At 45.5% G+C, this 27,563-nt stretch overlaps 1 protein-coding gene across 1 annotated transcript; it reads right to left on the reverse strand.

Annotated features, from left to right (window-relative positions):
* Nucleotides 1-15,570: 15,570 nt before the first annotated feature.
* On the reverse strand, nt 15,571-27,540 carry TYSND1 (trypsin like peroxisomal matrix peptidase 1). The gene is made up of 4 exons (XM_077259135.1): nt 25,990-27,540; nt 23,140-23,270; nt 20,106-20,291; nt 15,571-19,106 (listed from the first exon to the last, which is right to left on the reverse strand). Exons 1-4 carry the CDS (start codon nt 27,231-27,233, stop codon nt 18,889-18,891), a joined length of 1,779 nt encoding a protein of 592 aa, XP_077115250.1. The 5' UTR covers nt 27,234-27,540; the 3' UTR covers nt 15,571-18,888.
* Nucleotides 27,541-27,563: the final 23 nt, after the last annotated feature.

Below are 27,563 nucleotides of genomic sequence, written 5' to 3' on the forward strand. Positions count from 1 at the left end.
CTGTATATAGTACTCTGTGGGCTGTGCTCTGTGCTGTATACTACTGTGGGCTGTATATAGTACTCTGTGGGCTGTGCTCTGTGCTGTATACTGCTGTGGGCTGTATATAGCTCTCTGTGGGCTGTATATAGCTCTCTGTGGGCTGTGCTCTGTGCTGTATACTACTGTGGGCTGTATATAGCTCTCTGTGGGCTGTGCTCTGTGCTGTATACTACTGTGTGCTCTGTGCTATATATAGTACTCTGTGGGCTGTGCTCTGTGCTGTATACTACTGTGTGCTATATATAGTTCTCTGGGCTGTGCTCTGTGCTGTATACTACTGTGGGCTGTATATAGTACTCTGTGGGCTGTGCTCTGTGCTGTATACTACTGTGGGCTGTATATAGTACTCTGTGGGCTGTGCTCTGTGCTGTATACTACTGTGGGCTGTATATAGTTATCTGTGGGCTGTGCTCTGTGCTGTATGCTACTGTGGGCTGTATATAGTTCTCTGTGGGCTGTGCTCTGTGCTGTATATAGTTCTCTGTGGGCTGTGCTCTGTGCTGTATACTACTGTGGGCTGTATATAGTTCTCTGTGGGCTGTGCTCTGTGCTGTATACTACTGTGGGTTGTATATAGTTCTCTGTGGGCTGTGCTCTGTGCTGTATACTACTGTGTGCTGTATATAGTTCTCTGTGGGCTGTGCTGTATATAGTACTCTGTGGGCTGTGCTGTATATAGTACTCTGTGGGCTGTGCTGTATATAGTACTCTCTGGGCTGTGCTGTATATAGTACTCTCTGGGCTGTGCTTTATATAGTACTCTGGGCTGTGCTGTATATAGTACTCTGGGCTGTGCTTTATATAGTTCTCTGTGGGCTGTGCTGTATATAGTTCTCTGTGGGCTGTGCTGTATATAGTTCTCTGTGGGCTGTGCTGTATATATTACTTTGTGGGCTGTGCTGTATATATTACTTTGTGGGCTGTGCTGTATATATTACTCTGTGGGCTGTGCTGTATACTACTGTGTGGTCTGTGCTGTATACTACTGTGTGGTCTGTGCTGAATACTGCTGTGTGGGCTGTGTTATCTACTACGCGAGCTGTGCTATAGTATGCAGGCTGTGCTGTATACTATGCGGTTTGTGCTATATAATATGCGGGCTTTGCTATATACTATGGGGAGTATATTATATTCTATGGGGGAGGCCATGTTATGTACTATGTGGCTGTGTTATATACTGTTGTGGGGGTATATTATATTCTATGGGGGAGGCTGCGTTATATACTATGGGGGGCTGCATTATATTCTATGGGGGGCTACATTATATATTATGGGGAGGTGGGCTGTATTATATTCTATGGGGGTTACATACTCTGTGGGGTGGCTGCATTATACTCTGTGGGGTGGCTGCATTATACTCTGGGGTGGCTGCATTATACTCTGGGGTGGCTGCATTATACTCTGGGGTGGCTGCATTATACTCTGGGGTGGCTGCATTATACTAAATGTGGGCTGCATTATACTGTATCGAGGACTATGGGGAATACGTTATACTATATGAAGAACTATGGGGTGCATTATACTATGGGAAGTGAATTGTACTACATGGATGACTGTGGCGGTGCATTATACTATATGGAGCACTATGAGGATTGTATTATGCTATATGGAGGACTATGAGGATTGTATTATGCTATATGGAGGACTATGAGGAGTGTATTATACTATGTGGAGGACTGAGCAGTGTATTTTAATATATGGAGGACTATAGGGAGTGTATTATACTATATGGAGGACTATGGAGCACATTATAATATATGGAGGACTATGGGGTGTATTTTACTAAACAAGTAAAATGCTGCATATTCGGATTGTTTTTGCTGGAACAAAAAGCCTTGTTGTCAGCAGCACATTGCCAGTGTAAACTGTAGATGTGCTGCTGAAAACATGATACTGTATGGTGATCTGTTAGTGATCTATTAGTGATCGTTCTGTCTCATCATTATTCCTCAGCTGGTGGAAAGAGGCCGGGAAACAAGCGTTGAACAACTTCAGTATTGTCGATCAAACTCGTTTAGCGGCCTGAACTCAGCGCACGTAAATACAACAGAAAGGCTTCTGTGTGATGTGCAATATGTTAGCATTTGGGGACCCATTTTAAACTTTGCCTAGGGCCCCACTTTGCCTAAAACCGGCCCTGCCTACAAGTGTACAAAGATATTATACAGTCACCATGTGACAAGTGAGCCTGTGTAACTTCAAATGCCAGGGCTGAATTTTAGTCCCAGTCCGGCCCTGCGTTCAATGGAGGCGAGAATTGTGAAGGTGATAACAAAGAAGGCTTCCTATGGTAATGGAGCGCCCCCACTGCCGCAGGGCCGAGGGGTACCCGGTACCGGGCCTCTGAGTCTCTGCTCTGGGGTTGTCACGGTGGCTAGACCCGGTCCGTGACCCTGCTGAGGGGCATCCAATGAAAGGTGATGGTGATGTTGCGGTGCAGTGTAGGTCGTAGTAAATAACGAGGACACCAGGTTGCAGTCTCTTTACCTCTTTACTGAAGGTTTTAGAGTCCTTAGTCCAGAGTGCTGTCAACAGGGCTGTCAGAGACCGGCCGGTCCAAAGGCACATCAGGAGTTCCCTTTACAGGTGGGAATCAGTGTCTACCTTCTAGCGCTGGGTGTTGTAGTTCTTCCCTGCTGAGCTCCTGGGATAGTCCTCACAACTGATTCTGCCTGTCTCTGATGTTCGTTCTCTCCGTCCCCCCAGGTGATATGGTAGGACGCACCCGTATGACGGGGTAGGCCTGGAGTTCTTCCGGGACCTTGGAGTCGCCCCTCTCCCACAGCTGCCTCCGTTGTCTGCTTAGGTGATTTGTGTGAGACAGCCAACCTATAATTGGCTGTCCGGCCGTGGTTTGCAGTAGTACTTAGAGTCTCTTACTTGCTCGGCGTTCCAGCCACCGACTGTTTGCGCCTCAGAAGGATGTTGCCTCGGTCTAACAGCACGACTCCTTCTGGTCCTAATTCCTCTTTACTGTATTCCCGTTGTTCACTGGTTAGTTCAGCTCTTAGGAGTCTGCCAGGATCCCATCCCTGACAGGTCCTCTCACTAGCTCTTCCCAGTTACTTCTCTCTGTCTTCCTGTCCCACCCCCAGTTTTACCAGAGTGTGAGGAGTGGCCTACTAGATAGAACCACCCCCCCTGGTGGCCGGAGTGTGAAGTGTAATGTGAGTGTTACCTGATCAGGTGAACTCCTTTAGTGCAGTCAGACGTAACATCACTCCCCTTAGCGGCAGAGCGACATTACTGCAACGACCAGGACTCTGGGGCGCTGCACTCCCCCCCAGTTAAATCCAGTACTCCCGGACTGGGAAAACAAGAACAACAATACATGTTAACAGGAAACACACAACAATTTGAAAGATTATAAACAATTAAACATAACAGTGCTTCCCCTTATGGGAGGTGAGGACTTCTTGAACGTTGCGAAAGTTAGGTCATGCACAGTTTATGACTCTCAGTTCAGTGGTTAAAACAGCGGGGACCCCGGGTAAACAAAGGGGTCCCCTTTTAGAAGTTTTTGGAGCAATTCACTGTCCATTACTCCGTTGTCCATTTTTAAAACCTGTAACAGAAAATATGCACACAAACATTTTCAACTAAATAGCAGCCCTCATTAATACCTCCACGTTTTGTAGCGGAGGGGAGTTTGATTCTGAGTGCTGTGTGTGGACCTTCGCAGCGCAGTGGTCGCTATTGACCTAGCAGGGCCCGCTATGCTTGCTACCGCTGGTGTAGTGCACTGTCTTCTGGCTACACTTTTAGTGAGTCTGGGTAGCACTGGCAGGCTAGAGCTCTCAGGGCTGCTGCTGCTGGCAACAGTAGGTACGGCAGGCTCACCGATAGCAGAGGGAGGATTTGCCGGTTCAACGGTTGGCATGGCATCCTCAGGTAGGGCTTGTTGAGGTTGCGGGGCCGGATGATCTGGTACCACCATTGTTTCTGGTGGGTCCGGCTGTTGAAACATTAGAACAGGTACCACGATGGCCTGATTTATCTGAGTCCAGGACTGGGGAAAGTCACCAAGGATGGTATGGATCATCATCTCCTTTTCCACCGGCGGGGAGATTCCTGGGGCCGTGTCCCTCTCTCTCAACTTATCGGGGCAGACCTTAAGGTGATCCCTGGATACCGCTGTCGAGGTCTCCCCTCTGTCCTTGCTGATGAGACAGACCTTCGTGTTGTCGAAATCGGATGGCAGGATGGTATACGGTTCTGCTTCCCATTGGTCATCGAGCTTGTGTAGTCTCCTCTTTCGTTTAAGTACTTGCTCACCAGGTAACAGGGGAATCGCAGGAGCGTGCTGGTTGTAGTCCCTTTCTTGTTTTTGCCTAGCCTGGGCGAGACTTCTTTCCACGCACTCCTGTACTTTGCGGTACCTTCGCTGCCTTTCTGCATCCCAATCTGCATCCGGCGAGGTATCTTCGGGGACTAGGACCCCCATGTCCAGATCAACGGGTAGCTGGCTAGGCCTTCCCCTCATTAGGTACGCTGGAGTACAGTTGGTGGAATTTACTGGGATGTGATTGTAGATATCCACCAAGTCAGGCAACTTTGTCGGCCACAGGTTCCGTTCCTCTACGGGCAAGGTCTTCAATAAGTCGATCACCACCTGGTTCATCTTTTCGCACATCCCATTGGTTTGAGGATGGTACGGCGTGGTTCGGATCTTCTTACACCCGTACAGTTGGCAGAACTCTTGGAACACTTCTGCTTCGAATGCTGGTCCCTGATCAGTCAGTACCTTCTCCGGGTAGCCATGGGGCCTACAAAAGTACTGCTGGAAGGCCTTGGCGGCAGTCCTGGCCGTTAGATCCTTGACAGGTACAACCACCAGAAATCTGGAGTAGTGATCTACGATGGTAAGAGCGTAGATATAGCCGGACCAGCTAGGTGTCAACTTCACATGATCCAGCGCGACCAGTTCGAGCGGCCGTTTGGTGATGATAGGCTGCAGGGGAGCCCGTTGGCTGCCACGGTCCTTCCTGCGCAGGCTACATGGACCGCACTCCCGACACCACTTCTCAATGGCTCTCTTCATACCAATCCAATAGAACCTCCCTCGGAGTAGCCTCTCTAGCTTCCTCCATCCGAAGTGTCCGGCTCCATCGTGGTAGGCTCCCAGAACCATGGGCGCATCTCGCCTTGGCACCACTATCTGCCACACCAATTCATGAGTATGTGGGTCGATGCTCCTCCTGCACAGCTTGCCATCATGGATAAACAGTTTGCTTCTCCCCTTCCACAGCTGTTGGGTTTCTTGTGGATCATCTGGGCCGGGATGCAACCCTGCCTGCGTCAAGAGCTCTTTCACCTGATGGACCGCGGGGTCACCATCCTGAGTTTCCGCCCATCCGTGATGGGGCAGGGGATTCAGCGTGGCATCCGGTTGGTTCCTGTGCCTGTTCTTCACATGATGAGAGTTCTGAGTGGCTTTGGGGCGATGGAATGCAGGCAGCTCCACCTCTTCAAGTGCCTCCGGGTCTTCTCCCGTTTCTGGCAAATTGGGCATTCGGGACAAGGCATCGGCATTGGCATTCTTGTGTCCTGCCCGGTACTTGATGGTGAAATCGTAGTTGGACAGCCGGGCCATCCACCGCTGTTCCAAGGCCCCGAGTTTGGCAGTATCCAGATGCGTTAGCGGATTGTTATCTGTGAAGACCTCTCTGTCACTGCCCAGACGATGGCAAGGAATTCCAGCTTAAAGGAACTGTAGTTATCAGGGTTTCTTTCCGTGGGACGGAGTTTCCTGCTGGCGTAAGCGATCACCCTTTCTTTGCCTTTCTGGACCTGGGACAGTACGGCTCCTAATCCCACATTGCTGGCATCTGTGTACAGCACAAACGGTTGGTCGTATTCGGGGTAAGCCAGTACCTCTTCTCCCGTCAGTGCCGACTTCAAACAAGTGAAGGATCCCTCCAGCTCCTCGTTCCAATCAAAGGGGGTGTTCCTCCCCTTGGTCCTCTTTGGTTGGCCCACCAACAGGTTTTACAAGGGTGCGGCCTTCTTGGTAAAGTCCTTAATGAACCTCCGGTAATAGCCTACCAGCCCGAGGAACTGCCGGACTTCGTGAAGGTCACTGGGCTTTGGCCAGTCCTTGATCACCGTGACCTTGTCGGGGTCTGGGGCCACTCCTTCAGCGCTCACCACATGGCCCAGGTACTGCACTTTAGGTTTCAGCAGATGACACTTGGACGGTTTCACCTTTAAGCCAAAGTTGGACAGGGCTTCAAACACCTCGGCCAGGTGCTTCAGATGGTCTTCGTAGGTCTTAGAGAAGACAATGACATCATCCAAATACAGCAGCACGGTTTCGAAGTTCATGTGTCCCAGGCAGCACTCCATCATCCTCCGGAACGTCCCGGGAGCATTGCACAATCCGAAGGGCATGTAATTGAATTCGCAGAGACCCATTGGTGTCGTGAAGGCTGTCTTCTCTTTGTCCGCCTCCGCTACAGGAACCTGCCAGTACCCACTGGTGAGATCTAAGGTAGAGAAGTAGTTAGCAGATTTTAAGGCAGCCAGAGACTCCTCTATCCTGGGCAGTGGGTATGCGTCCTTATGTGTAATGCGATTCAACTGCCTGTAATCAACACACATTCTCATTGTACCATCTTTCTTTTTAACAAGGACTAACGGAGCTGCCCAGGGGCTACAGCTGTCTCTCACCACCCCAGCCTCCTTCATTTCCCGCATCATGTCCTTGGCACACTGGTAATGAGCTGGGGGTACAGGGCGATATCTCTCTTTTATGGGTCGGTGATCTCCCGTGGGGATATGGTGTTGGATCCCTTTCACCTGCCCAAAATCTAAGGGGTGTTTGCTGAATACCTGCTCGTACTCGTGTACCACCCTGTAGGCCCCCTGTTTTTGATGAGATGGGGTAGAGTCAGTGCCCACATGCAATTCCTGACACCAGTCTTTCGAGTGCTCTGCAGAACCGTTGTCCTCCGCCACGTTTGACGGGACCAAGGGTTCAGGTGTCTGTATCACACTATTATTAACAGTGAACAATTTGGCAAGCGTGGCATACTTGGTGAGGTGAACCTCTTCCTCCCCACAATTGAGGACACGTAGGGGCACTCTCCCCTGGCGAACGTCGACCACCCCCCGGGCTGTCAGAATAGTAGGCCTATTATCTGAATATACGGGTTCTACCAAGGCCTGGTAGTCCTTTCCCCTGAGGCCTATGGCTGCCCGACACCATATTAACATTTCACTCCTGGGGGGTATCGCGATGGGGTTTGAATCACTCACAGTGACACGACCAATCTCACCACCAGTCAGCTCTACCTGCTGTCTCTGCATCAGAGCTCTGATTTCCTTCTGCAAGGCACGTTGCTCACTGTGGCCAGCGGTTTCTGCCACCTGCTGCAATAAAACAATAACTTCTGCAAGACAATTTTCTATAACGTTAGTACCAAGAGTCATCATGGGATTACATTCTCGACGGTCAATATCAACAATCACAATCCCTTGGGCTTTCAATTCCACCTGCCCCACCTTGATGGTGACCTCCTTATACCCCACTTGTGGCTACGGCTGACCATTACTGGCTATTATGGTGAAATCATCGTCAGGGCCACGAGTAATATCGGTGTCCTCCCAATACCGTCTATAAAGCACGTAAGGTATAGTCGTCACCTGAGAACCGGTGTCCAGCAAAGCGTTCAAGGGGATTCCATCAACCACTACAGGGAGAACTGGTTGTCCTCCAATGTACTTGATTCTCCAATGCTGCGGGCCTGACCGTCCTACTCCTGGGGGTTGGCCCTTTGCCCCAGGGGTTGCTCGTTTAAAGGACAGTACCTTGCAAGGTGGCCCACCTGGTGACAGCGGCGGCAGATGGGTCGTCCGTCCTGGTGGAAGCGATCGTCGTTCCGGCCTCTGGTCGGTGGAGTGCTCCTCTGTCGCATCCAAGGGACATCCTCTGGTCTGGAGGCCAACTGGATCTTCTCCTTGGGGGCCTCCTGTAGGGACTGCACCGTCCGGGCCAGGGCAGCAACGCTCTTGGTTAGCTCCTGCATCTGGAGGCGAAGTCCTGCAGGGGAGTCGTCCTCTAGGCTCTGGGCATCAGTCTCGGCGGCGACTGGGGCATCCGACGCCACCTCCTGGTGGTATGTGAGCGCGGGGCGCCGGGGAGGTGCTGCACGGCTGGGCTGTCGCTCCTGCAATGCCTGGATAGCTTTATCTTTGAATTGCGCAAAAGTCAAGTCTGGATTTTGCATGGCCAAGAAGTGCAATTGGCCCCGCTGGTGACTGCACAGGAGCCCCTCAATGAACCGCTCCTTCAGGAGTTTATCCTCATCCTGCATGCTGCCGGGGTCACTCTGCTTAATGGCCCGCATCGCCTCCTGGAGATTAAGGGCATAGTCCCGTAAGCTATCCTGCGGTCTCTGTTTGCATCCATAGAAAGTCAGTTTAATTTCTGTAGCAGTGCGAGTATCGAAGGTGGCTTTAAGCTTTGGGAAAATCTGCTGTGCAGTTCCCTTATCCTCGGCGGGCCAGGACTTCAATTCTCTCAGAGCCGCCCCATATCATATGAACCTTCTGAGGCTCTGTCAGGGGATAGAACTCGAGCAGGCTGCAGAGCCCTTCCTTAAAGTCAGTGAATGTATGCGACTCCCCGGAGTATCGCGGGAGCCAGGCCGCTCCGGGCAGGTACGGCATAGAGAAGGGCATTATGGCCTTTGTGGTAGCGGCAGTGTCCGACTGACTGCTGGGGGCAGCAGGTTCTGCGGCAGCCGGTGGTGGTATTAGGGACGCGGCTTCGCCCGCTGCGGGGCCCGAAGGTGCCCCTGCATCCCCGGTTGCGGCCTCCTCCTCCGCTCCTCCCGACTCGGACATGGCTGGCCCTTCCTCCACTAACCTGCTGGAGATCGGGGTTCCTCTTCCGGGATCGGCACGTTACCGCGCTCTCTCGTTCCGCGCTTCTTTTGGCCGGTTCCGCCCACGAAGCTGTGGCTCCTCCCTCCGCACACTGCGATGGCGAATCGTGGCGGGAACTCTTGGCGGCAATTGTCGACGCACAGTCTTTGCAATAAGTTACAGTCCAAGCACAATAAATCACAGTTCCAAGGCACACATGACCTGATTCTTCAGGCTTAAGTAGATCCTGTTCGTGACGCCAAAATGGAGCGCCCCCACTGCCGCAGGGCCGAGGGGTACCCGGTACCGGGCCTCTGAGTCTCTGCTCTGGGGTTGTCACGGTGGCTAGACCCAGTCTGTGACCCTGCTGAGGGGCATCCAATGAAAGGTGATGGTGATGTTGCGGTGCAGTGTAGGTCGTAGTAAATAACGAGGACACCAGGTTGCAGTCTCTTTACCTCTTTACTGAAGGTTTTAGAGTCCTCAGTCCAGAGTGCTGTCAACAGGGCTGTCAGAGACCGGCCGGTCCAAAGGCACATCAGGAGTTCCCTTTACAGGTGGGAATCAGTGTCTACCTTCTAGCGCTGGGTGTTTTAGTTCTTCCCTGCTGAGCTCCCGGGATAGTCCTCACAACTGATTCTGCCTGTCTCTGATGTTCGTTCTCTCCGTCCCCCCAGGTGATATGGTAGGACGCACCCGTATGACGGGGTAGGCCTGGAGTTCTTCCGGGACCCTAGAGTCGCCCCTCTCCCACAGCTGCCTCCGTTGTCTGCTTAGGTGATTTGTGTGAGACAGCCAACCTATAATTGGCTGTCCGGCCGTGGTTTGCAGTAGTACTTAGAGTCTCTTACTTGCTCGGCGTTCCGGCCACCGACTGTTTGCGCCTCAGAAGGATGTTGCCTCGGTCTAACAGCACGACTCCTTCTGGTCCTAATTCCTCTTTACTGTATTCCCGTTGTTCACTGGTTAGTTCAGCTCTTAGGAGTCTGCCAGGATCCCATCCCTGACAGGTCCTCTCACTAGCTCTTCCCAGTTACTTCTCTCTGTCTTCCTGTCCAACCCCCAGTTTTACCAGAGTGTGAGGAGTGGCCTACTAGATAGAACCACCCCCCCTGGTGGCCGGAGTGTGAAGTGTAATGTGAGTGTTACCTGATCAGGTGAACTCCTTTAGTGCAGTCAGACGTAACATCACTCCCCTTAGCGGCAGAGCGACATTACTGCAACGACCAGGACTCTGGGGCGCTGCAGTAACATGTGACTTGGCCTGTTAGGATGTTTTGGAGTTAAATAGCTTTTTTGTTCAATGAATGTGACCTCCTAATGCTGCAAATTCCACAAATTAGCATTTTCAGTTCTTTAAAACAGATCAAATATTTAGAAATTCAATATACAATGGCACTTAGTGTTGTGCTTTTTTAAAATTAATGATTAGTATTGTAGTATACTAGTAGTAAAAGTTGTACACTCCCTGACAGAAGTAATGTCGCTTATCCATGTTATGTAAATAAAAGCTTATAACCTGATGTTAAATTCATCCATTGGTTGTATAAATTATTCTTTTGAAAGCTGAAACCTTCCAAAATGTGGTTTAGGTTAAGAAAATAAATTGACATTAATGCAGAAATATTGATCAGTTAATGGACACAGAATGGTCAGATTTTAGCAAGACAAAAGTTTTGTCGCCTGGTCATATAATGCACCCAATCCTAGTTTACATCCTCACCTGTGCTCAGTAGATGATCAGTTATTTAGTGTGTGTGTATAAAAAGAAACCCAGCACCCCAGACCTTCACTTGAACTGCAACTTGAGCTCTTGACAACATGCCAAAAATCCACCCTGCGACCAAAGCCTGGATTATCAAGAGGCTGAAGACCAGATCCACTGCAGAGGTGGCGGGCACCTTTAATGTGTCTCAGCGTCAAGTACAAAGAATTAAAACAAAGATTTGAAGAGACTGGAGATGTGTTTGACTAGCCCAGGTCCGGCAGACCCCGCAAGACAACTGCTCAGGAGGAATGTTTGTTGGTTAGAAAATCCAAAGCAAGCCCCTCTTCCACAGCAGCAGAGCTCCAACAGATCTGGTCACCTCAAGTCCCTGTGTCAACTAGTAAAAGTTAAATTCACCGCATGTGACACGCCGATCGTTAGCAAGGCGCGGGAGCGCCGCTTGTCATAACAGACACTGTAGGTCCACACTACTGGACAGGATCTTCCTTAGGCGGACATTTAGATTACAATAGAGCTTATATTGCACCGCTGAGACTTTCCGCCTTCTCTGTATATCACTGTCTTAGCTGGAACAAGCGATTACGTGACAAAGGCTCTGGTTGAGCCGAAACGTTGTATATAAAAAATCACAGATGCTGTAATATTCTGTTACGCTCCCAGTTTATGTATAATAAATTTATACCAAACTTTGCATAAGAAACCTAGAGAGAGTGCAGTGAGTTTAACTTTTACTGTTATTCTGGGCCATTGGTCCGTTACACCAGCACCTCGCCATATTAAGGCTGAGTGCACACCTAAACCTTTACCTGTGTCAACTAGAACAGTTTATAGGATTCTGTCTCAAAATGGCCTCCATGGTCGAATCAGTGCCCAGAAGCCAGCACTAAACAAAAGGCAAATAAAAAACCGTGTGTCATTTGCAAACTCCCACAGCCTGCTAAATAGATGGACACGTGAAAAGTGGCAGAAGATGGATTTCTCTTCAGTAGAATTACACCACAGCTGCCACAAACACTGCAGGAGACTTACTGGAGCCAGTATGGATCCAAAATACACCCAGAAGACAGTTACATTTGGTGGTTGAAAGATCATGGTCTGGGGTTACATTCAGTATGGGGGTGTGCGAAACATTTGCAAGGTGGAAGGCAATATCAATAGCCTAAAATATCAAGAAGTATTAGCTACCTCTTATATTCCAAATCATAAAAGAGGTCAAATTCTGCAGCAGGATGGTGCTCCATCTCATACATCCATCTCTACAACAAAGTTCCTCCAGGCAAAAAAAGATCAAGGTGCTCAAGGACTGGCCAGCCCAGTCACCAGACATGAACATCATTGAGCATGTTTGGGGAAGCTTGGAAGACAAAACCAAAGAATCTAGATGAGCACCACAACTTCATTCACCAATGTTATTCAACATATATTTGTATTTTAAGTTAATTATTTGTCTGTGGGCAAGAAAAATTTTGTCTTGCCAAAATCTGACCATTCTGTGTCCATTAACTGATCAATATTTCTGCTTTGATAACAATTTATTTTCTTAACCTAAATCACATTTTGGAGGGTTCCAGCTTTCAAAAGAATAACTTATGCAACCAATGGATGAATTTAGCATCAGGTTATAAGCTTTTATTTACATAACATGGATAAGCGACATAACTTCTGTCAGGGAGTGTATGGTGGCATCATTGGTCTTTGTATAGAATGTAGTTTCATGTAGAGGTAATGGTGATATTATAATATTATGTATTCTCTGTGTAGTGGTGATAGTACTAGGCACTGTGTAGCTGTATTGTTGTGTATATGTTTGTAAGTAAGCTCCGTTATGACACCATATCTAAGCAGTAAGCTTGGTTCTGGTACTCTATCAATGTAGTAATCTAGATTATGGTACTGTATGTATGTCGTAATCTCAGTTCTGCTCCAGTTTCTATGTAGCAGACTTGGTTCCATGTAGTAGACTTATTAAACTCGGTTCTGCTCCCTTATCTCTGTAGTAAGCTCGGTTCTGCTCCCATATCTCTGCAGTAAGCTCGGTTCTGCTCCCATATCTCTGTAGTAAGCTCGGTTCTGCTCCCTTATCTCTCTAGTAAGCTCGGTTCTGCTCCCTTATCTCTGTAGTAAGCTCGGTTCTGCTCCCATATCTCTGCAGTAAGCTCGGTTCTGCTCCCATATCTCTGTAGTAAGCTCGGTTCTGCTCCCTTATCTCTCTAGTAAGCTCGGTTCTGCTCCCTTATCTCTGTAGTATGCTAGGTTCTGCTCCCATATCTCTGTAGTAAGTTTGGTTCTGCTCCCATATCTCTGTAGTAAGGTCAATTCTGTTCCCATATCTCTGCAGTAAGCTCGGTTCTGCTCCCATTTCTCTGCACTAAGCTCGGTTCTGCTCCCATATCTCTGTAGTAAGCTTGGTTCTGCTCCCATATCTTTGCAGTAAGCTCGGTTCTGCGCCCATATCTCTGTAGTAAGCTCGATTCTGTTCCCATATCTCTGTAGTAAGCTCGTTTCTGCTTCCTTATCTCTGTAGTAAGCTCGTTTCTGCTCCCATATCTCTGTAGTAAGCTCGGTTCTGTTCCCCTATCTCTGTAGTAAGCTTGGTTCTGCTCCCTTATCTCTGTAGTAAGCTCATTTCTGCTGCCATATCTCTGTAGTAAGCCCCGTTCTGCTCCCATATCTCTGCAGTAAGCTTGGTTCTGCTCCCATATCCTTGCTGTTAGCTCAGTTCTGCTCCCATATCTCTGTAGTAAGCTCGGTTCTGCTCCCATATCTTTGCAGTAAGCTCGGTTCGGCTCCCATATCTCTGAATCTAGTAAGTTCGGTTCTGCTCCCATATCTCTATAATAAGCTCTGTTCTGCTCCCATATCTCTGTAGTAAGCTCTGTTCTGCTCCCATATCTCTGTAGTAAGCTCTGTTCTGCTCACATATCTCTGTAGTAAGCTCCGTTCTGTTCCCATATCTCTGGAGTAAGCTTGATTCTGCTCCCATATCTAGGCAGCAAGCTCCGTTCAGTTCCCATATCTGTGTACCAGCCTGTTTTTAAAGCCTGTTATCTCTGCTACTTTAATGCAGTGGCCAGATATAAGCAGGGAAAAGGAGGGCCACTGCAACTCGAGGGCCACTGCCTTGTGATTGCCCCCCAGGCTGAAAATTGCCAGCCAGCCCCTGACATAAGGAGACTAGTCCAGCGCTGCCCCATGCCGGCTTCTCCCTACACGGCCCCGGGTGATTGACAGGTCCCTCCCTATCAATCAGAGCACTGCAGGGAGAAGTCGGAATTGACTCTTCTCTAGTTATGAACCTCAGCCGGATCTATGTTTTCTCTGAAACACTGGAATGTTTCTTAGGCCACATTCTCACCTTCAATATTTGGTCAATATTTTACCTCAGTATTTATAAGCCAAAATCAGGAGTGGGTGAAAAATACAGAAGTGGTGACATGTTTCTATTATACTTTTCCTCTGATTGTTCCACTCCTGATTTTGGCTTACAAATACTGAGGTAAAATACTGACCAAATACTGAAGGTGTGAATGTGGTCTTAGAAAAAAATCCCTGCCTGCAATAGTTCAGCTGGACTCTCATTCATGCTGCTGGTGGTTTGGGGAGCATGACTCGACTGAAGTGTTCCCTTAAAAGCCTGCATTCCACAAATATGTAAATGCTACTAAGAGCATTTTAAATCTTTAACCCAATAATGTTTATTGAATCTTTATTTGTATTTATCCATGAAAAACATATGAGGTTATTTAATAAATGTACAAAACTTTAATGAGGTAAAATCTGAAGTAAAGCTTTTCTCCCACCTGGTATACAAACTTCCCATTCTATTGCCCCCTTTACCCTGCTTTTATTTTTAATACTGTGCCTACCTTCGCCCAAAATAAAGTACTTAAGAAATAATAATTACGCTGAAAGTGTTGCCACTGAAAACAATAATGCCAGAGATGAAGTTCTGGAGACCATCTTGCAAACTACAGGTGCACAGTGGTCTGTGGCCTACCAGGCTGAACAGCACAGCAGGGACCCAATATTCTCAGGCTCCACTGTAGCACTCAACTGTATTTATGTCCTGTGAAAGGAGAGAGAATGCAATGGCAGCAGAGAGACAGCCGCTTCCAGATTCTGAATCAAGAAATGAAGGCAGAACCCAAAGCCTGCACACAATTCTACATATAGACCTAGCAGCAAAGTCAACCTAAAAGGAATCTGTCACCATGAAAATACAGTCCAGTGTTCAGGCACCATGTTATAGATCAGGGAGAGCAGAGCACGTTGATATATAGTTTTGTGAGAAAACATTCAGTATAACCCGTGTTTTCATCATTTAATATTCAGCTCTTTCTGGGGATTTCGGTCCGGTGGGCGGTCCTATCAGTGATTGGCAGTTCTCTCTCTATGCACACTTATGGAAAGAAAGCTGTCAGTCACTGATAGCACCGCCCACTGGACTGAAAACCCTAGAAAGAGCAGAAGATTACATTATTAAAACACGGGTTATACTGAATGTTTTCTCACAAAACTATATAACAATCTGCTCAGCTCCTCCTGCTCTATAACATGATATATGCAGACTGGACTGTGTTTTCATAGTGACCAATCCCTTTTAAAGTGGTTGTCCAGGACTTATAAATGAATGACCTATCCATAGGAGAAGTCATTTATATGAGACTGGTGGTGGCCCGACACCTAGCACCTTCACTGATCCACTGACATTTGTTCTGGTGGTTGCCAGATATAAGAAATGCACAGAGTGGAATGCAGCAGCCCCATGCACTGTATAGAGGCAGTAGATACCAATGATTTAGTACCAAACAACCCATTTTAACAAAAAAGTAACCGTAATTTTAATTTTTATTTCATAAATCAATAGTACACATGAAAATAAGTATTTTTGTAATATATATTATCAGAAAAATATTTTTTTTTCTCCTACTATATTGATCTGTCACTCTCAATTCATGGGTGAAATCTGTAAACGGTGCATTCAATTAAGACAGATTTCCACATTACTGAGATAGGAGAGGGCAGTTGGTGCTTTTATAATTCTACTAGAGGCATCCAGACATTCTAAGTTCTCCTGAAGTGATAGTTAGGACTCGAGCACATGACCGTAATAATCGGACGAGTGTTATCCGTCGTTTTGACAGATAGCATTAAGACCAATGTTAGTCTATGGGGCTGTGCACATGTGAGTTTTTCCTTGGACAGAGTCAGTCTACGGATAAAAATTGCTACAAATCCAAGCTTGAGCCAATATTCAGATTGCATTCAACCATGCAAGCGAGTGCATGAGAAACATTGGACTGCACTCGGATGACATCTGAGTGCAGTCCAATTTTCTCAGCTTCTCAGAATGTAGAAACTTTTTTCTCCATCATCTCCTTATCCAAAAGAATCAGAGCACACTATGCTCATACTCTGATCAAACTGTCATAGTGTAATTTGTATAATCAGCCCGATTCTCTGGGATGAGAGAATCTATGGCCATCTTGCCTTGCCGTTACTATTCTCCATAGAACCTTATGAACACCAACTGTCATCTTCTAGCTAGTCATGGGTAAACCTAAGTTCAATGAAGATAGATTTTGCCCATTAATTCAGAATTTGGAGAATAAATGATCAGTCTAAGAGAAGAAAGAAGCATATTCCTCTGATAAGACATATTACAAAGTTGATTATTTTCACGTGTGCTATTGATTTAAACAAAAATGAAAATGATGGCTACTCTTTCATTTCTAGCTGGGGGCAGTTTTTTTAAACGTTTGTCAACTACATTGATTTTGCTAGAAGTTTTCATTGGCCAGATATACTAAATTTCCCATTCTGCAGCCACAGATGAATGATTCTTTGACTGTTCATGTAACACATGGATGGCCTGACTCACCTAATCTGATTAAAATAATTCTTAAAACACATTTTGAATGTTTCATTTAAAAATGTTTATTGAATCATTCTTGTATTTATCCAGAATACAAGGGGTTATTTAATGTCTGATTGAATTTTCTTTTATAAGACAAAACAAATAATTTGCACTAGGTGATAATGGAATAAGTGATGCACCAGTTATATCAATGTTTACACATAGGCGAGTTAGAAGTCACAAGACAGGAGCAAGATAGTAATCCAGGTGCTAAAGTAACACACAAGGCAAAATTCCAGCTCTATGGTGTGCAGAAAAATGTATTTCATAGAAAATCCAAGGGTTAAAATTCAGACATTAAATGTCATGTACAACAATCCATAAAAAAAACGTAGATCTACGAGTTTCAGATGAGAACCATCCTATATGGCATTTGACGTCTGAATTTTAACCCTTATGTTTATTGTCATTAATTGCATAGATCCTAAATCATTCAGCTGTATCAGTCTGTAAGTACCAGAGAGTTACCTGGTTTAGAAACCTCAGTCCAATGGAGGCAAAGTCTGATAAAATAAGTGCTCTTGCCAGCAGCACCAGTACGCTGAAAAGAAGACTTCAATATCCCGCTTGTGAGCGCTAGTATGCCGAAAAGACTTCAATATCCTGCTTGTGAGCGCTAGTATGCCGAAAAGAAGACTTCAATATCCCGCATGTGAGCGCTAGTATGTCGAAAAGAAGACTTCAATATCCCGCTTGTGAGCGCTAGTATGCCGAAAAGACTTCAATATCTCTTGTGATCCTAAGACAACACTATGGGACATCACAATCCAACTACGGAGGGCGAAGCTGACCAACTCCTACGCGTTTCAGAAACAACTGTTTCCCTTCTCAGTGATGGTCCAGGTTAATGGATTAACTCTGAAATAGCCTTACCACATGATATTGCAGCAAAGGTCATAAAAGAAAATGCACCTGTGATGTGACCTTGGCTGTCTTACTGAGGATCACAAGGGGGATATTGATGTCTACTGTTCGGAATACTAGCGCTGCCGGCCGGAGAGCTAATTTCATCAGACTTTACCTCCCTTGGACTGAGGTTTCTATACCAGGTACCTCTGGTTACCTCTGTGTTACTTATAGACTGATACAACAGTGTGATTTGGGATTTATGCAGTTAATGATTTTATGCACCTTAGGACTAATTCTATTCTTATGACTTCTGACAGGAGTTAGGTGATGCTTATGGGTGTAACTTTAGCACCTGGATTACTACCTTGCTCTATTTTCCAAACCTTCATTTATTTGTAGTCTTCTTAACACCTCTTGCATTGTGACTTTTGGAAACATTGGTATAACTGGTGCATCATTTATTCCATTATCACTTAGTGTGAGTTACTTGTTTTGTCTTTTGCTTTATGCATGTTTTACAATTAGTGGATTTTTCAGTTTATTTGCTGCTGGTGTGATGGTGAGATAGTAGAGCCCTGTGGAATTTGTTTGCTCTAAAATTTAATTTTCTAATCCCAATGGGTCTCACAGACAAAGATGTATGTTTCTTGAGGCGAAGGTTTTATCTCTTTCAAAGGGAAACTGTCACCTGATTCTTGCTGCCCAAACTGCTGGCAGCATGAATCAGATCCTGGCAGCATGGCTGCAGCCAGATATCTTTCTCTCTAAAACGCTCCCATTTTTTTATTGACAATATACAGGCATTTATTTCTCCCAGGAGCCGTCAGCTTTCAGTCATGCAGGTGTGTACGGAGCGGTTATAGTCACTATTCACAGCTCTGATATTGGTGGCTGTAAGCACGTCCAGGCAGCACTGACTGACAGCCAGTGCATCAGTTCAAGTGGTCAGTCAGTGTCCGGATGTGCTTACAGTCCTGTGAGTGATGTCTGTAATGTAATTGTTTCGGGAACTCGCCTCCATGACTGAAAGCCGACGACTCACACTAGAAATAACTAAAGTACATTTTCTCCTGAATGTTGGGCTTTCAGGCCAGGCACTGCCATGCTATTAACCTGCACATTAACCTTATAAGTGCAAGTTAATAGTATTATCTGACCTGACAGGTTCCCCAGCACCAATACAAGTGACTGAGAATTGGGAGAAATCTGTCAATCGCCTGGAGTGGTGGAGGGAGAAGACTACCGAGGCTGGAGCCCTTATAGTTTCTTTGTACGATCTTTAAACTACATTTTCTCTGAAATGTCGGAAAGTTCCCTTTAACCCTCAAATAATAAATGGAATAACTGGTGACACCCTATAACTGATAAATCCACCTCGAATAACTAAAATCTTACAAAAGTGAAAAACAAAGTAGCAATCGTGGTATATGCTGATTGTATTACTGCTGTGAACAGTTGCAGCATGAAAGTATTTGCATGCTACTTAGAGCTTGCTCTGAACGACTTTCCCCGGTGATCTTTGCAGACGCCAGACTTCTTGAACTGCATGTCCTGCCTTGTTGAGTTCTCCAAAACTTCGTAAATCGCCATGTTGCCTATACCTCTGGATGGCAGGCTTGATCACAGTAATGGGGATGCTGAAATTTAAATGGGGATATGTGGCCCCTGTACAGTTATCCCTTGTGTTACTTGCAACTATACCTGCAATAAAAAGAAACATAAAAAAACATAGTCATTCAGTGCTAATATGTTATAAATGATTATAGTAGCAGAAACAGAACGATGCAGGGACTAGAAGCTATACGTGGCACCCAAGAACAGGTTGCTGGGATGAAGTTTCCTGTCAGCAGAGGGTGTTTTGTGGGGGAGCATGCTGACCTGAGTATATTAGCCACTGCACTTATATAAGTAAGGAGAAAGCCTGCCGTGATGGGCAGGGATGGCCATATAGTTAGTACTGGGAGAAGAACAGGCTGCTGCCACAACTGGAAGAAGAGGAACTGCTGAGACTACTGATGGAAGGGTGAGGAATGATGTGACTGATGGGAAAATTGGGCTGCACTGCTATATTATGAAGACTAGGGCTCTGCTGTGACTACTAGTGGAAGGGAATGTACTACATTGAGTATAGGGAGAATGAGGGCTGTGCTGATTATGGTAAGAAGGGAAGGCTCTCTACTAATACTTTTAGAACTGTGGGACTCTGATGTCATGACTGGAGGAATTAGGAGCTGCTGGGACTACTGGAAGGTACAGGCACTACTGTAATACCGGGGCTAGTAGAGGGGGCACTTATATTCAGTAATGGGAGGACACAACACTAACTCCTGTAGGGGGGATGTCGTGACTACTATAAATGGGAGGGCCAAAATGCAATGAACAAACAGTGTTGCCATCTGACAGACCTGACTGGAATGAAATTAGATATACTCTTGCCTCTTTCCCCTTTTTACCTTTCAAGCAGTCCGCAGAGGCAAACCAAGCAATTTTCCAATTAGTATCTATAAGCAGTATAAACAGAGAACGGTACACCGGTATTGCACGCATTCAGGACATTGGGCATAGGAACCCGGGAGGTGATGGGTGATTGGCCATATGAAGCAGTAAATTTGAGGAACAGACACAACTCTTTTAAGAAGGACTATCCAGTCTGTGGATTAAGAAGTTAAGAAACAATTATAAAGGTGATGTATTCATTACCTAGAAGCTTTCCAGACTCAGCAGAAAACAATGGTCCTCCACTAGATCCTCCATGAACAGCACATGACGTCTGCAACATAACTGGAACATTTGCCACAGAAATCACAGCGGATAACACGCCAGATGTCACAGATGGACCACATCTCTCACCAAGAGCTCCGAATCCAACAACGTAAACATCTTCACCTAGTAGATTTGTGCAAAAATTATTTAGGCTTCCCAATGGCTTATCCTTAAAGGGAACCTGTCAGGAGATTCTTGTTGTTCTAACCATAAGCAAAATGAAAAAAAAGAGCCAAGTAGTGGCTTCTCTCCGCCCAGTTTTGCTTGTCTGGTGGTCTCCATCCAGAGGAAAATTGAGATATCTCTCTGAAGATCATCTGTCAATGATGTGAAGCATAACTCATACACGAGAGGGAGGTCCACTCAAAATCTATTTTTTATGAAATGCTGCAATCTTTTTAAAGTAGTTCTTTATAAAAGGGGAGCCTATGAGTCTTTCATTTTACCTAATATTATGGCAGCATAAACCTCCTGACAAGTTCCCTTTAACTGTATTTATCCAAGAAATGCATATATTGGAATTACATCAGATAAATATGATAGAAGATTGTATAGAAAATTTATATTTGAAAAAATGATCTTGCTAAATAAATATTTCAGGTAGTTGTCTAGTTCTTATAAAACAGGTTCACAATGCCACATTACATGAGTCCTCTTGGGACAATCTCATGGTTGGGACTGGAGGGTATTCATGAGTTATATACACTCCCGCCAGTGGGTGTGGCCTCGCTCCATATACTTTTTTTGAGTGAATCCATGTCTGGTCTAGTGACGCGACCGACCAGTGGGCATGTCCAACTAGAGAACGTGGCCTCTCTATCATACAAGTCTATGGAGCGAGGCCACGTCCACTGGCCGGGAGTATGTATAACTCTCATACATACTTTCCGGTCCTGACTGAGAAACCAGCGAATCCTTGTAGCACACACTGCATGCTCTGAGGGGATTCATAAGTCTGCAGTCACACAGAGTGACTGCAGACTTTTCAATTTCAATCCCTTTAATTAATTATATTGCAATTAAATTAGATGTTTGCCTAATAGGTGGCCATTAAAATTAGATTGAAGTAGATTGATGGTTGAAAAAGCACTGAATGAACAATTGTTTCATGGAGGATCATTTATCTTACACAGCTGCACATGCTTTAGTACATATTGGTTGTTGGGTTGAGATGGGAAAATCGATTCACAGAGATCCACGGTTCCCACGCTGTCAAAAGACAGAGTGAGCGCTCAGCTATGATGGGAGGTATATAGTTTACCTCCCGTCACTGGTGTCAGCAGATGGGACTACAGCTCCCATCATCTGACACATGCTGCCGCTAATAACAGCAAGAGTTGGAGCGGCTGACTGGTGTATTCATTAGCCGGCTCCTGTGCTGTAAATCAATAATTAAAAAAAAACGGCGTAGGTTCCCCTGTATTTTTGAAAATAGCCAGGCAAAACTCACAGCTGGGGGCTGCCCGGCTCTTCCCACTTGCCCTGTAATGGTGGCAAGTGGGGTTCATATTTGTGGGTTTGATGTCACCTTTGTATTGTCAGGTGACATAAAGCCCACAAATATAAGTGCACTTGCAGCAGTTCAGTCACCATTGGTTCTTAGCCGGGACGGTCCCATCTTGGCACCATCCAGGTTGAAAATGTTTTTTCCCCCAGGCATGGATTAGGCGTGGGACAGAACGACTAACAGGTGAGGGATATTGTTTTTTAATTTAGTCTTATTACAGAAGACAAGCACTTTGGTGGAATTAGGCGTTAGATGAGTATAACTGTGTTTTTTTAAGTAAAAAAGTAAAAGTGTGTTTTGTTTTATTTCTAATAATGAAATTTATTCTATCTTGGTTTTTTTTACAATACAACTATAGGATTAGTAATGGATAGGTGTCTTATAGACGCCTCTCCATTACTAAGCTGTGGGCTTGATGTCATCTGACAATATAAAGGTGACATCAACCCCACAAATATGAACCCCACTTGCCACTGTTACAGGGCAAGTGAGAACAGCCAGGCAAAGTGCCAGAATTGGCGCATCTAATAGATGTGCCTTTTCTGGGCAGCTGCAGGCTGCTATTTTTAGGCTAGGGGTCAATATTCATGACCCCTTACCAGCCTGAGAATACCAGCCCCCAGGTGTCTGCTTTAGCAAGGTTGGTTGTCAAAAATGGGGGGGACCCCACGCCGTTTTTTTAAATTATTTATTTAAATTATTAAAAAATACGACGTGGGTACCCCTCTATTCTTAATAACCAGAATTGTTGAAGCTGACAGCTAAGGGTTGCAGCCCCCAGCTGTGAGTTTTGCATGGCTGGTTGTCAAAAATACAAGGGAACCTACGCCGGGTTTTTTTAAATTATTTATTTACAGCGCAGGAGCCAGCAAATGAATACTCCCATCCGCCACTCCTTCTCTCACTGTTATTAGCGGCAGCAGGTGTCGGATAATGGGAGCTCTAGTCACATCCACTGACACCAGTGACCGAAGGTAAACTGTATACCTCCGATCACAGCTGAGCGCTCCACGGTTCTCTGACCATCGGGGATGATTTCACTGCCGATCAGAAGAGGTGTTTGCCACGCTGTCATGCACATGACAGAGTGGCAAATGCTGTATGTTTGGGCCCCCCATTCAAGTGAATGGGGTCCGGGTTCGGGTTCAGGTCCGGGTACTGTTCTGGTACCCGAACCCAAACTTTTTGTAACAGTTCGACCGAAACCGAACATCCAGATGTCCGCCCATCTCTAGTCACATTTGATGATTTTGCCTGTAGATGTAGCCTCTGAATTGTTACAGGAACACATTAGCTCTATTTAACTAAAGATGATTACATTATTGTGTATCTGCACCTTCATATGAGGATACAATGACATTAATAGGGTGCTCCAAGACTTCAGCATTGACATCCTCTCCTGGAGATAGATCATCAATATATAAGTCCTGAACAAACCCTCTAAAGTAAAAAAAAGTATCACACCTGTACAGTATCCAGATGCCAAGACTGGATCAGTAATTCCTGGAAGTGTTTCTTCTAGTTCCACCACAGCAATGTCGTAAGGAGAAAATGCTTGAGTAGCGAACAAAACTCTCCCTTGGATAGCCTGGTACCTGGTAAGATGGAATAACATGGTGCCGTATTAGAGAATATTTCATGAACAAGCATATAAACGGTGAAAAATATATCAGGGGCCAATGTGTACAGAAGTAATATGACCTTATTGTTAGCACTTGATTGACTTTGGTTGAAAATAAGCCACAAACAGCCACTAAAATGGACTAATTATATTAGGTAAGTATTAAGGTAAATTATATCTACCTTAAATTCAGATAATTTAATATTTAAATAGTGAACTTATCCCTTTAAAAAATCACACCATTGACGTAAATTTTAGTGGTTTAATTGCACAAAATTTCTCTTTTAATCCATATGTAAATGAAGGCGCTGTGGTGCACCCTTGGCATGACCAATGTCTTCGTTGTGCCTTCCGATTTGCCTATCTATCACAGTCCCTGAGTTTGATTTGCAGCACTCGCTTTCTCACAGCGAGCTCTCCCTAAAGTCAAATCCCTGTTTTTGCATTTGCGCACTGACAAATAAGAGCGTGCTCACAGTCTTAGTGTGGGCGCACAAGCAGTGTGGGTGCGTGCACACTCTGATCTCTGGCAAATATTTGAAGCTACACTTCTGGATGTAGTGAGTCATGGCCACACACTGGCAGGAGCCGGAGATCAAAGACGCACCTCACGCTCTGATCTCTCTGCATTGACACTGTTAGCACGGTGACGGTGCACCGAGACATTGGCTACACCAAGGGTGCACTGAAGCGTCCTCATTTGCATATGGATTAAAAGTGAACTTTTGTGCAACCACACCATTAAAATGTATGTTACTGGCATGATTTTTATAGGGCTAAGTCCCCTATATAGATATTTAGGTAGCTGTATTTGTAATATGGGTGTGACCGACTCCCTTTAAATATAAAATTTTAACATTTTAGCTAGCTAAGTAATTAAAGGGTGGAAGTTAAAATGTGTTGCATCACATGTAGGTAGACCTACAAATGAAAAGAAGTCTGCCTACTGGAACGGTATATTTTTTAATGTGTAGTCAGTCACTCAAAACATAAAAGCACACCAAAATTAAAAATAAAATGTCTATTATATATTAAAGTAGCACTCGGTGTTTTCTTTTTATTTCTCTCTTTGTAAGCATTCATGTGTATGTGTAAGGAGTGCTTTCATATACTGACCTGTCGGCGTCTTCTGCCATTTTCAGCGGTGTTTCTGCCCACCTCGGCACCATGTGACCGCCTTTGTAACCTGTCGGATCACACAGTGTCTTCTGTGTAGAGCAGAGTCACTTTTTACATTCCCACAATGTAATTCTGTGAGAGGATAAGACCAGACACTTGCATTAAGAAAGCCAGTGCCACACCACAGAGCAGATACTGTGTCATCCGGAAGGTTACAAATACGGTTACATGATGAAAGAGCGGACCAGAGCACAGCTAAAAATGGCAGAAGACAGAGGGAGACCAGTGAGTATATTACTGCTCTCATTATACTTACAATTGCTAACAAAGGAAAAAAAAGGTCACCGGAGTGGTCCTTTAAGATTATATATTACTAGATGGCGGTAATGTCATGATGGGGGCAGGCATGCCACGCTGTTGTTGCCTAATGGCAGCCTGTGATAATCTAATGACTTTTACATCAGGAGACTCATGTGCTTGACGCCAACATGCATTGTTTTTGTCCCAGCGATGCTGTTGCTCTTCAAGAGTCTTTGTTGTTGTCATTGGCGTACTTTTTAGGAGGAGCAATGTTGGCGCTGATATTTGCTTTTTAAAGGGGTTTTCCCACAGAGGATACATTTTGTGAGGTAAAATATTTTTTAAAAACAGTCAGTGAAATATTTTACTTCCCAAAATGAATCCACTGTAATCCCCTGCTGTAATGTCAGTATTGCCTTTTGCTTCCTCCCCTGCCCAGGAGATGTGATATGCTCCGTACACATCAGTCAATTTTTAAATTGAACTTTCGTTCGTGGGAAAACCCCTGCAATGTGACCGGCTTCCTCTGCCTGTAGACACATCCTGCACCTGCCGCCGGGATCAGCCGAATGATTCAATGCACCTGCTCCTAATTCAGACTGCCGGCATCTTTGTGCAGACAGATAGCGGTGGTCACATTAAAACTGCGCATGCGCTCCTCCTGTACAAAGATGGCGACAGTCAGAGAATCATTTGGCTGATCCCGGCGGCGGTGTGTTCACGACGGTGTTCCGCTGGTGGTACCGCGCAAGAGGCTGCCTGAGTGTGTGTGGTGCGTAAGGTGTATAGCAGTGTTCCCCAACTCCGGTCCTCAAGAGCCACCAACAGTTCATGTTTTAAGGATTTCCTTAGTATTGCACAGGTGATTGAATGCTTGCCTGTCCAGGTGATGCAATTATCACCTGTGCAGTACTAAGGAAATCCTGAAAACAAGACCTGTTGGTGGGTCTTGAGGACCGGAGTTGGGGAACACTCGTGTATAGAGTGTGTGTGTTTGTGTGTGTGTGGTGCGACGGTGTTCCACTGGTGATACCGCGCAATAGGTTGGTACCAGCAGCAGTTCCCATCACTTGGGTGTCCCAATATGGCAGTCGGTGAACTTCCTCCTCTTGGAATTCTGGGATACGGTGACATCTGGACAGAACAGGAAATGAAAACATTACAAGGCAATTATATAAATAGTCTGAAAACGTTAAAAAAAAAAACAATCACTGCTGTGCAGAAACTATTAGTGGCTCCCATTCTTTAGTCTGTCCTATGTGTACTTTACTTACCATTCATGGGTTTGGTGCTCAGATGAAATTTTCGGATGGTAGATCTTTACCGAGACTTTAAGTGAATTTCTAATCACATGTCTGCATGTTAACACTAAGTTTGGGCTCAATAAAACACCAGAACCCCATGCTTGGCCGCAATCTACTAACACTACTGATGACATTAGATGCACTGACGATCCTGGATCCATATTTTTATATATTTGATGGTCTACTAGATTCAGACTTTTCAAGTCATACTTTAAAGCAAGTTCTGTCCTTCCAAGAACTTTACCGATATTGTCAAGGATATGGCTAAGAGAGCAGGCTACGCTCAATCCCACCCACTCGTTCGTCTTCCAGCAGAGAGGTGCCACTATTATGCCAATCAAATGCAAAACATCATCTTTGCGCAAAAACATTCCACCTCCTTCTGATCCTGGTAAACAGCGGGCATCAGTCAGCAGTACCACATTTCCGTCTCCGGCTGTATTGCTTAGGACACCTTTACTTATGGTGTTCAGAAATATGTCAGTGTAAAAGGAACCAAAAGGAGAGCCACAAGCATACACAGTACTGCCTATTACTAGCTTGGAGGAATCCATGATGCACATTTTATGAGTATTTGGCAATGGATTTTGGAGCTTCAAGATAGCAAACCAGTGAAGGTAAGCTAGATCCTTCTGAAACTCGCCATATTCATTCTTTTCTTCCTCACTGGAAAATACCCAACCTTCTTCTTTCTTAAACAGTTTGGAAAATGTTTTTTGGAAATCTGGACAAGGTAGAAGTACAAGAAGTTGTGCTTGTTGTTGTAGCCGTTCACTTTTTGACTTTGACATGGGGACAAGTCCAAGCGCAGATTTTGGTTGTAGGACATCATCATGGATGAGGCCATCATACTTTGTGTTTATGTCAGGTTGAATGGAACTTTCCACTTGAATCAATAAATCTGATGGCAAGTCATTAGCGAAAAGCACAGTACAATCTGGATTAGCTAAATCATTTTCAGTTTTTTTCAGGAAAGGAAAAAATACAGCTCCTTGGCAAATAACAATTCCCAAATTTCTATCTAAGATCACCCCGCTGCAGCTCCACTGCCCGTCACACTCTGAATTAGGAGCCGGATGATGAAAGGGTTTCCTGTCACTTTCTGGAGTAGTGCGGTTCTTATTTTGATCGTTAAGGACTGGCTGTGCCTGGCAGACGGTTATAACACAACCTGAGGACTGAGCCTGGACCAGATGGGGCTTCATCATGTTCATATCCAAAGCTGATTAGCAGAACTCTCTACCTGGAGGCGAAGAAATATGACAGCAGTGACGTGAAGCCTCCGCACATCCAGATCCATGATGTCCATCTGTTGTTCTCATTCAGATCTGTCTGCATTTCTGCAAGATCCCTAAAGATCGGGAAACATGTCAGGAAAAAAAGTATAAAGAAAGCATAGACTACAAAATGTGCAGATCCAAAGTTCACAGCGAGCAGCCTGACCAGGAAGCACTGAGTGCAGGGCCAGGCTGTGACTGGCTGATCATCCTACTGCCTGCAGCCTGCTTCTGTGCCAGTCATTGGCTGCCATGTGTGACACCACT

Source organism: Ranitomeya variabilis, chromosome 4, assembly GCF_051348905.1.
Source record: "Ranitomeya variabilis isolate aRanVar5 chromosome 4, aRanVar5.hap1, whole genome shotgun sequence".
Lineage (NCBI taxonomy): Eukaryota > Metazoa > Chordata > Amphibia > Anura > Dendrobatidae > Ranitomeya > Ranitomeya variabilis.